General features: G+C 41.7%; 1 protein-coding gene across 2 annotated transcripts; it reads left to right on the top strand.

The window, feature by feature from the left end:
- The first annotated feature begins 2,647 nt into the window (after positions 1 to 2,647).
- LOC147197804 (interferon alpha/beta receptor 2-like) lies at positions 2,648 to 10,818 on the top strand. Of its 2 annotated transcripts, none has more exons than XM_086123338.1 (8): positions 2,648 to 2,814; positions 3,065 to 3,191; positions 3,776 to 3,905; positions 5,195 to 5,370; positions 6,469 to 6,617; positions 6,895 to 7,054; positions 7,633 to 7,748; positions 8,967 to 9,610. In XM_086123338.1, exons 2-8 carry the CDS (start codon positions 3,143 to 3,145, stop codon positions 8,976 to 8,978), a joined length of 792 nt encoding a protein of 263 aa, XP_085979464.1. In that variant the 5' UTR covers positions 2,648 to 2,814; positions 3,065 to 3,142; the 3' UTR covers positions 8,979 to 9,610. The 2 variants fall into 2 exon arrangements, with proteins under 2 accessions (XP_085979464.1, XP_085979463.1); XM_086123337.1 differs by lacking the exon at positions 8,967 to 9,610 and adding an exon at positions 9,642 to 10,818 and having other exon boundaries at positions 2,653 to 2,814.
- The last annotated feature ends 519 nt before the right edge of the window (positions 10,819 to 11,337 follow it).

Genomic DNA, 11,337 nt, shown 5'->3' with positions numbered 1-11,337 from the left:
GGCTAACTGCTTGACCACTGGGCCACCCCTCAGCATCACACCTTCAATCCTATTTATGGAATATGATGTGACCAAATCTGGAAAATGTGATGGCTGACTTTCTGTACATGCCACAGTAACGAGCAAGACAACAGAATGATGACATGTTCGCAGCCACAAAGCAAAGTTTGCTACACACAGACATGCCAACAGACTCATATGACTTGACATCAACAGAGTGTTCATGTACATGAGAGTTTGAAGCTGAATTTGCCCCCAAAAATAGTAATAAATAAATAAATACTACTAGTACTGCTACTACTACTACTAATAATAATAATAATAATAATGCAACTGTTAATCCAGACCTGCATGTCATGATACAATATAAAGCTCATTAAATGAAATATGGTGCTTTGATCGGTTCACCGACACTTGAGGGTGTACCCTGCCTACTGCCTGAAGACAGCTGGGATAAGCTCCAGTATGTCCGTGACCCTTGTGGGGGTAAGCACCTTAGAACATTTGATGGATAGATGGATGGGGGAGAAAATGTTGAATTGAAGGTGTTTCTAAACTTTTGACTTGCACTGTATGAGGAGCAGTGGCGTTCCGTCAGGGCCAGCAAGGCCTTCTCTGCTGGCCTAAACATTCTCAGAAAAGTAAATTTAATAAATGTACTTTTCTGAGAATAACAAATTTAATTTGTTATTTTATTTTCATAAATATGTAAACAAAATTATTCTCTGTATTCTTTACGTCATATTATTTCCACTTAGTCGAGTGGCTTTCAATGTTATTTTAAACAACATTGAAAGCCACTCGATAAATAACTTATTTATTATGGTAGAGTTTTTAACAAATCATATTTCAGCTAGCTTGTGTTGCCAGGTAAATTAAACTTGCTCGGGGCCTTCAGATTAAACAGAGCAGGCCCCTGCGCGCTGCAAATGAACGGGCACAGTCAGCTCGCAATAGCCAATCAGATCACGAGTCTGCGGACCAGGGCCAGCTAGAAGGGCTTAGTCGAGACTGGATGTGCGCGTTCGGTGATTGGATTAGCGCCTGCTAGAGGGAGCTATCACTGCATTTTAACCCAAAATGGCCGAAGGAGAAGCCGTTGATCTGGTTACAGAACTACTATCCACACAATTTTCAAGACGGACCTTCCACGAAAAGCTGGATATTGTGCGAAGAGGACGCCCAACTCCTGCGCTAGCTAGCCTGTCCCAGCAAGAAAAAGGGTTTGTCCGTCATTTTCAGACGAGCAATTATGAACGGTACCCGTGGCTCACAGCCTCTGAGAAACACTGCAAATTGTACTGCTGGGAATGCCTATTGCTTGCAACTGACCGATTTGCTGTTTGGAGCCACACTGGATTGTTTTACCAAGGCAGCAAGGAAACATCAGAGCACGGCTGGGCACTTACAAGCTATGGTGCATTTAAAAACGTTTGGGGACACTCGCGTAGATCTGCAGCTCAGTGAACAGGCACCACATTGGGAGGAAATGAATTTTATTTTACATTTCTTCTTGTCATTTTATTTCGTTAGTATTAAATTAATGGTAACGAAATAAAATGACAGAGATACAAAAATGTATCAAATAAATCTGCTCACCTGCAATTTATAATTGCGCATTGTAAATTGCGCACGAAAGTTCGTTCAATCTCAGCTGCTCAACATTTTCAGTTATTTGCTGTTGTATAGCCTATTCTCAAAATGCAAATGATCTGTTTACTTTATTTTCAAATAATGTTTTTTGTTATTGTTTGGTTGGTGTCTTATATGAAACTGCGACATTGCGCAATTTATTGGACAGACTTGTTTAAGATCACACAGCGTAATTTGGGTCGCATTTTATTTAGTTTTTTAAATCCTCTTTTTATTTTTGATTATATCTGTAAATGTAGTTTCCTGCTGTTAGCAGAGTCGCTTCACAGCACGTGCAGATTGGCATCCTTCTGCCTAACATCCAAGAATGACAAGTCGAGTGAGGTGTTTCCATCAGCCATGTATCGGCGTGTCCCTTTTATAGGGCCGACCACGTCACTCACTATGAAACAAAAGTAGAGCTATATTGCCCCCTACTGGCTCAGTCGTAAAAGGCAATCCCAACACCTGCTCTCAATTGTGAATGCATACTTGATGGTTTTAAATGCTCCTGAAATTAAGTGCTCCTTCACGAGCCTATATTGTGTATGTATGTGACGTCACTGAAGGCCGAAGGTTGAAATGCACGGCCCCGATTCATAAAACATAATCGTCAGAGTAGAAGTCAGATACGTTGTCAGATTCTGCGATGGTGCCTATCTCTTTCAAAATATTTGGGAATGGTTTAATGAGCGGCATTAACTTAAAGCAGTTTACTAAAAGGCTTTTGAGCAAGTCCAGTCCGTTACTTCATAGGAAGATATGGCAAATCCAATATGGCGGACACGCTGGCGTATTGCAGCAGCTGGCCAACGTGCTCTCAAAGATGCCTCTTGTCTCTACGTTACAACACAAACGCGATCATGTGATTTCCTATCTGGTGCCTTCAGGAAACAACAGAGTAATCAGACCTCTTAAAAATTCCACTATCCCAGTACAATGTAGTTATTGCCGTTAATGTGTATTCCCTTACACCTCATTTAATAATCCCCCCAAACATAACTCTCTAATTTTGGCATCATCTGTAAAGTGTATACTGCATCTTGTTTGACAAATTGTCTGTAAGTTTTCCATGTACAGCAGGTCTGTAAATGCAGCGATTGTACGACTACTGGTACTTCAAGTTTAGGTGTGAAGGTCCCGGGCAAAATGATACAGTATGTGGAATGCTTTCCACTGAAGGTAGCTGCCATGTCTATTATTTTATTTTACTTAACGTAAGCTTGTTTAATTATTTCGTGTTCTCTTATGTCTAATCAGTCCTATAATAACAGTTGGAAGTAATTTTTGTTTGTCATTGTCTTGGTTTCTTGTTGAGCTGTGCAATGGGGTATTTTCATCCAAAGCAGTCGAAAGTACAGTAAGCCTGTTGATTTTCATGACATAATGTGGTTTACCTCAACAAGACACCGTCTCAAAATTGTCCGGACAGATTCATACAGAAAGTGAAAGAGTCTAAGAGAGGGGTACACCAAGAACCAGAAAGGCGACCAAGAAACAGCGTGCTGAGATGATATTTGTCTTTTGGACGCTGACGTCACTTCCCCGTATTCTCTCAGGTCTGTACTGCACATTCTTATGAGTATCACCTTTCAAATAGTTTAGTTCTTGTCTGACATACGTTATAACACGTACTCAATATATTTAGCCGAGAGATGCAGCAGTGTGGCAATGATATCGTTGCGAACGAAGAGGTTAACATTGATTAAATTTCAAAATAACCATAACGAAGCAACCTGAAACTATTGAATGAGTGGTCACTCGATTGTCCACAGTATTACAATTGATCAGGATTTAATTCCACATTACATTTTTCAATGCTAAATTTTTATAATTAAAGAATGGATTAATATTGTATTGTGAAGGATGAAATAATTTCGATATGTTACGTATAGAGCCCGGCCAATTTAGCTGTATTGGCAACTGTAACAAACAAAATCACTGGATTATTCCTGATTTTGACTCAACCGGTTGCCACACATAGTTACCATGGATTAATGCATCAATGAAATATTTTTTCTCATTTGCTGATTGACAAAGCAGAGTTGAAACAAGGAGCTGTGCAGTTATTGGCATTTCACTTGAAAAGAGATCTGGAACACACATGCAATAGATTACAAAGCCGTTTGTGTTTGTTTTTCAGCTTCCAGTGAACTTCCCCAACCAGTCAACGTGGGAATCATCTCAATTAATTTCATTCATATGCTAACATGGGCACCTGGACCAGGCACACCTGTGGATATTTACTACCAAATCGGTATCAATACAGATGTGTGAGTTTCTTCATTGTTGATTTTTATGAATTCTTTTAGTTCAATGACATACATCCCAGCTTTATTCCAAGGAGACAATTCTTGTAAATATTGTGGCACCTTCAAGAACGACCGTAACCAGTCAAACGTTTGCAATTGTTAGTTGTAGAGCCAACATTTTTGCCATCGTAGCAGTTTACCATACAGTGTTAAAAATTGTTTCCAGTGAGGGTTGCCCTTTGTCACCGATTCTGTTCATAACCTTTACGGACAGCACTTCTAGGCGCAGCCGAGGCGTTGAGGGGGTCCGGTTTGGTGGCCTCAGTTTTACATCTCTGCTTTTTGCAGATGATTTGGTACTGTTGGCTCCTTCAGGCACGGTTCTCCAACTCTCACTGAAGCGTTTCGCAGCCGAGTGTGAAGCGGTTGGGATCGGGAAACTCAGCACCTCCAAATCTGAAACAATGGTCCTCAGTCAGAAAAGGATGGAGTGCCCCCTCCGGGTAGGGGAGGAGATCTTGCCCCAAGTGCAGGAGTTTAAGTATCTTGGGGTCTTGTTCACGAGTGAGGGCAGGAGGGAGCGAGAGATCGACAGGCGGATCGGTGCAGCGTCTGCTGTGATGCGAACTTTGTATCGGCCTGTCGTGGTGAAGAAGGAGCTGAGCCAAAAGACAAAGCTCTCAATTTATCGGTCAATATACGTTCCAACCCTCACCTATGGTCACAAGCTATATGGGTCGTGACCGACAGAACGAGATCCCGGATACAAGCGGCCGAAATGAGTTTTCTCCCTTAGAGATAAGGTGAGAACCTCGGCCATCCGGGAGAGCTCAAAGTCGAGCCGCTTATCATCATCTGATTAGGATGCCTCCTGGACGCCTCTCTGGTGAGGTCTTCTGGTCTTGTTTTGTTATTTTCATCAGCTAACCTTGCACCACCCAGCCCCCTCAACGCCTCGACTGCACATTAAAATGACGTCCATAAAGGTTATGAAAAGAGTTGGTAACAAAGATCAGTCTTGGTAGCACGCAGCACTCTCTGGAAATAAATCCGATTTACTGCTGGCAATGCAGCCAAAACTCTGAAACTGATAATTACAGGGAGCGAGCAACCAGGGCTTCAGACTAACTTTTTCTTACGAGGAGCACAGTGGCCCCTGACCTGAAAATTTGAGGGGCTCAAGCGGAAAATGTAGGGACGCAAGTAATTTGATCTACTTTGGGGTCCATTGAAGAAGCGTTTTCGTGTGCATTGTTGCATGTTGATGTCTTACATTGCTCAAGATGCATTCCTGTTTTTGCATCATGTAGGGGAACTGCCTGGGTCCCAGTGGCTGGCTGTCAGCATGTCCGGTACCCACTGGCTTGCAACATGACAGAGGCCTTCTCCGATCCAAGGCAGGTCTACATAACCCAGGTTACAGCTAAGTGGCAAGCTCAAGCCTCTCGACCAGCGACCCACCCTGGATTCCAGCCCATCAAAGACAGTTAGTGACACTTCATTTAATTTTGCATTTACCTTATTTTCTGCACTATAAAGCATACCTCTAAGCATTCAATTTCCTCAAAGGCCGACAGTGCGCCTTATAATCCGATGTGGTCTGTCTGTCTCTTCCCCCCCGCCCGCCATTGAGGTGTTTCCCTGTTAGTGTTCCTATGCCATCTATTGGTGATTATTAGCAGCAACCGATTGTCACGTACAAGGGTTCTGCCTGACACTAATTGACACGTGCATTCACCAACACACACTCAGACAACTACTTTGTTAGCTCTGTGCAGCCATTATGAAACAAAGATAATACCAAAAGCATAGTTAACTACTGACTAAACGAAGAAAGAAGGAGACAAGTAAGACATTTATTATTGTATGAAATATATTTAGCCCCTCGAGGTTATTGTTGAATCAATTGTCTTCATAACTTTTGTCTTTCATTTATTGTGTTGTAATGCCATTTGTAGGTTTATGTTTCATGTCCGTTTTTGTGGCCAGTTCTCACGGGTTGCCAAGGAATAAACCCTGTGTTTTTATGGATTTCGTGCTTCATGCGGCATCCTGTGGGAGCTTCATATGGATCAATATTCTGATTTCTTGGACATAGTATTTTAAATGTTCTGAAAAGCGCTTTGTTACAGGCGCAGCGGTTGTGGAGGCGCTATATAAATAAAGCGCTATTGATTGAACTGTAATGTATTCCATTAGCGTAGCTTCATCTAGTGGATGTATAACGCAACTGCAGCCACTATTGTTGCTTCTATTCTATGCGCTTGATAATGTGGTGTGCCATATACTGTATATAAAAACAGCTTTGAAATAGGCCATTCATTGAAGGTGCTCCTTATACCTTCTAGTACAGAAAATACAACAATTAACTTTCGTATGTGTTCATCTATTTTCTCAAGATTTATCTGTGGATCATATAAAATTCCAAAAGTCTCTGAAACACGAACATTTCCATAGCATATGTAACTTGTCACGTTACATCTCTGGCACATTGCTGAAATAACCCCATGAACATTACGTAGCCTCGGTGGGGTAAAATATACCTCTCTCAGGCTTGACTTTCTCTTTAACTTGTGTGATTCAGCTCACCTGGACCTACCAGTGGTGGCTGTGAATCCTTGTGGAAAAAATCTGTGTGTGGACCTTCTGTCTCCAATGCAGCATCTGTGGGAGTTCTACAACTCACTCGGTTACCAATTCAGGATGGAGAGCAGTGATCCAAGCAGAGCTCTGGTAATGTTGACGACTAGTATACTTGAAATGTTGAGAAAACGAGGTGTTCACTTTTTCATTTCCTTCTTTCACTTGGATGTGTCGGGCGTGGGGGTGGTGGGAGACACACACATGAATTAGTTGATTAGCTAAATATATGGGGCCACTCTTTAAACCTTTGACCTTACAAACCACCTTGCTGTCCCCTCACTTGCTAATTAATTACTATTAAGGGTGGGCGAAAGCCTTGATTTTTCTTGCACTAATGTATGTGTGTGGTCTGTGCTGGTGGGTGCAGTTTTTTCAGAAAACCAAATCTCTGAATGGAACTGTTCTGAAGAACCTGGCACCCGGCAGGCGCTATTGCATATCCGTTCGAATCTCCGACAGACTCATCCCAAGGGAGTCCAACTATAGCCAGCAACATTGCGCTGTTACCCCGGGGATTTATAATTCAGGTAAATGGCTCTCCTTTTGATTTGACAATGCTCTCTGCGACAGTGACAGTGTGCCCCCGTGTCCGATGCAAAGTGACGATCCAGCATGTTGAAATGGTTGTCAGCTGTCTGCTTGCTGTTGCATTTGACAAGGTTCTGATGATCTCTGCTGTGCTTACTATGCTACTTGGGCTTTTGGGCAAACGATAAAAGGGTGTCGGAGAGAAGCGGATGTTTGAGTTTGGAAAAACCGGAAGGGATTTCCTTTCGTCCTCTTACACACAGAACGAGTAAAAAGGCTCTCATATGCAGTACTTGAATGCACGACTGGAACGGGCGGGCTTTCTGATCCTAACTCATTTGTGTGTGCCTGTGTGAGTCTTTCAATGACCTACCTGAGAGGGGGGAAAAAATCTGTAATGATTTCATTCATGTGTTAATGTGTGAGAGCATTTCAGTAGTACCTCTGAGAGGTATCTCAAAATATTTCCCCATCCCTTTAATTGAATAAATGACATTGGACAGCATCTCTATTGTTTGCTTTTCATGTTAATAAAGAAAATATGTCTCTCACAACCCTTTGTTGATGCTCTTTCTAGACTCTGTGACCTCAGCCGTGTTGTGTGTTATTTCCATTGCCACCATCGTCATTGCGATCCTTCTCGTCTATACCGGATTCCTCCGTCTGAGAAACATTCGTATGCCATCCGTTCTGGTAAGTTAGCCGGTAGGTGAGATGGGAACCATACATCACATGTCGCAACTCCATAACTCATAAGGCTGAACACCAAATAAGAGGATTGAGATTGAGGTTGGTTAAGAAGGACCTTTTCACACCACACCGTTTATGGCGTGAGTTTGTCACGGCTCCCCTGACGAAACGCCGTTTCATGATGCGGTGCCACCCCCCGTTGAAAATGTTTCAGTTCGGGTACAGCACCGCTGTGACGGCCATCGGCATAGCCATGTAGAAGAGATGGGGCCAGAGCGATTGCAGAGTGAAATAAGAAAGATACTTTGATGTTAGCTTTGTTGTTACGCTGCAGTGAAAAAAAGCACGGACAAACTTGAAGAAGTATTGGTGTTGTTGTTTATTGAACATAAAACATATACAGTAATAATTTGACAGAAAATAAGGTAGATAAAATAGTAAAAAAAAAGAAATCAGTCTTCATTCAACACAGTTATTATGTTCAAGGGAGTAGGAAGAAGTAAAAAACTTATCTAGTCCTACCCCGTTATGTGTTTATATCTAATAAATCATTTTTATATCAATCAGAAAAGAAAAAAAATAAGAAGAAAGAAGTCTCCATTAAAGCTCATACTTTACCGTTAACCGTGATATTTTTACAACTTTTGGTTTGTATCAGGATTATATACATCTACACCCTGGCACTCTTGTGTCAATTTTCTCTTGTATTCATAATGAATATTTCAATACCTTTCTCTATTTATCAACTTAGTTCTGATTTATCATTATATTTAATGTTTAGAATTTATCATTTGAACTCTGATTGATGTAGGTTGTTTGTACTATTTTTTTGAATTTGTTTTTGAACTCAGCAAGCGATTTACTCAGTAAAAAAGTATTGGGCACACCTCCTCGCAATCTCCAAATTGCTGGAGCTCACAAAGGAGCCTGAGCTCCTCGATACCCTGCCGTGCCTTTAGGATGCAGTCACCGTCTTACAGTCATGTCAGCCAACAGCAGGATTAAAAAAATTGAGATCTGCTGTTATTAGCTACCTCTTCAAAAAACAGTGTAAGCACAAAAATGCTTCTCCTCCTCGTCCCACGCCCGAGACCAAACACCGTTAACAAAGCAACGTTGTTTTTGAAGTTGTTTTTGTTCTTTATCTGCACACATGGTGAAGTCCGTAACGTCTAAGAAGTGTTGAGCATAATCGGGAAAATAGGATTCTTCTGTCGGAAGGTTTACTCTTGATCTCATCTGGACTTGGACTTTGTCTCGGACTTTGTGGACTCTGACTTGACACACGGACCGTCGGGACTCTGACTCGACATGGACTCAAGATAGGTGGACTCATATTTTATTAGATGCACACTCCTTCTTGATAGTATTTTGAAATGATGTGTACATCTCATTTACAGTAATGTCTCGCTTATTCAAGATTAGTGGCAGGTCACTTCCTGGTGCACTTTCTGTTCTTTGCTCATTACTTTGTCACACATGGGTCGGCTACCACTTTTCGCACGTTGCACGCACTGTTTCCAGTTCGTTGTCTTTCCTCTCTTCACCATCCGATGAGAAAAAGGCCAAAGAAAAAGTCAAATAAACTCATGGAGGTAGATTCCTAATCTACTGTCAATCTCATCCAACACTGGATGCTAATGCCTTGTGTGATGTTCGTTACACACTAATTGCAAATTTTCTTTGACTTTGGAGTTTCACCGTCAAAGTTGACTTTGATAAATGCATTGCTCATGTCTTCCGGATGATTTTTTTTCAAGGCTCTAGCAGCTGTTAATTTCCTAAATGTTGCGAAATATGTTTGGATATTTGCGAATGTCACAAAGTTTGTGGTCTTTTATTTTATGATTATTAATTTTCCTCATTTCCTCCTCTCTTTTTTTTTTTTTGTGTTAGACATCCATCCATCACACAAAAGAGGTCTGGGTTGTTGTGCCCCGCAATGCATTCCTGTCTTCCCTCCTAATTATGCCAACGCTGCACTCCCCATGGGAAGAGAAAGACTGTCAATCATCAGATCTTTGGAATACCGAAAGCTCTTCTGGAAACGGAAGTGGTTACAAAATGCGTTTGGCCTCGGATTTATTGTGCTCGTCATCTCCGTCACTTCCTGACACGTCTCAGCCAGCGTCACTTCCAAACAACACTGCAAACCCGAATTCTGTGTTTCCAACCGTGGATGTTTTTAGTCCCTTGCCCCAAGCGTGGATTTGGGATGCTGCTACCCAACATTCATCCACAAACGCAGCCTCGCTTTCTGACAATCTCTCGAACTCAGACCGTGGTCCAGTTTCAGACCAAGCCAGTTTTACGGCTGACAGTTTACATCCAATTGAGGTGGAAAATTGGGAGGTTGAAAAAAGGGACGGTCAAGATGTTAACCTCCACTCTATAATTTGGGGTAGGTTTGTGGAGGAAGAGCAGAAAAACATTTTGGGCCAACGGAATGTGGATACCGTTGATTTGCAGGAGCGTGACAGCATTTCCGTGATACTGCCAGAAACCTGGGACGCCATTGAAGGAACTTCCTGCTCTGATGATGAAGAAGAGCAGCAAGATGAACAGTTTTTATACATGAGACGCCCGGTTTCTATCTTATAGGACACAGCGCTGGCTATACAGAGCTGATAAATGTGACAGATCATCTGTATTTTTTGACAGAAATTGAACCGCTAAAGCATTATGTCCATAACACTGATTGTTCCAGATGTTTTTTTGTTTGTTTTTTAATCCAGTGTCTCACATTAAGGGTGGCCGGTGTGTCACAATGGCGCTGTGTCGGCCCACCAAAACGCTTCTCAGATGCTGGCAAGTACAAATTTGCTTCAGGAATTAGATGGGGCGGGGGCGACACTGAAATTACATTTTCATCATATAAGATGACCTTGATTTGTCCAACAATGGGGACATTTACATTGTTTCAACAGCAACAGCGGATACAGGAAATACAAAAATGAGAAGCTATTTGTACACTACACAAAATAGGAACTGAATCTATTGTCCATGCATAAACAAATCTGTAATGTTTTGTTTTTTTTTAAACCTAAAAATAAAAGTGACTTTTGAGATCTGATCAATCCGATTCAATAGAGGGAATTGTTAAAGGTTGATTAATCCATAGGCAGATACTTTGGATGACACGTCTCACAGCCTCCGATACTTAATTCAGGCGGCAACTGCATCCACCGTTGCATGGTAGATGCAACAAATACAAAAACAAATATTGAAGCCATAAAGGAGCAACATGTACCAGGTGAGAGAGTCATCCACCACAATAACTCTCTTGTGGTCAAGGTGTTGACAGAATGTCGAAAATGGGGAAATTCAGAGAAATTGCTCAGGAAATGAATTGCCATCTGTTGTGCAGTGCTGTATTTACTGTATATCAGTTTTGTTTCAGATAGTGAGGCTAAAATCACCAAAATGCCATAAACAATTACTGTGCATAAATTGAATTGCACACCCAGGACCCTCGTGCGGAGCAGATAATGATGGATGGAAATGATTGAAAATAAATAATTATTATCATTTAAAAAGCTATTTGGGGTGGGCCAGTGGTTAGTGCGTCGATCTCACAGTGCGGTGGTCGTGG

Source organism: Hippocampus guttulatus, chromosome 11 (genome assembly GCF_054856545.1).
Source record: "Hippocampus guttulatus isolate MCC_2025c chromosome 11, RoL_Hgut_1.0, whole genome shotgun sequence".
Lineage (NCBI taxonomy): Eukaryota > Metazoa > Chordata > Actinopteri > Syngnathiformes > Syngnathidae > Hippocampus > Hippocampus guttulatus.
This window is presented reverse-complemented; position numbering and strand designations above follow the sequence as displayed.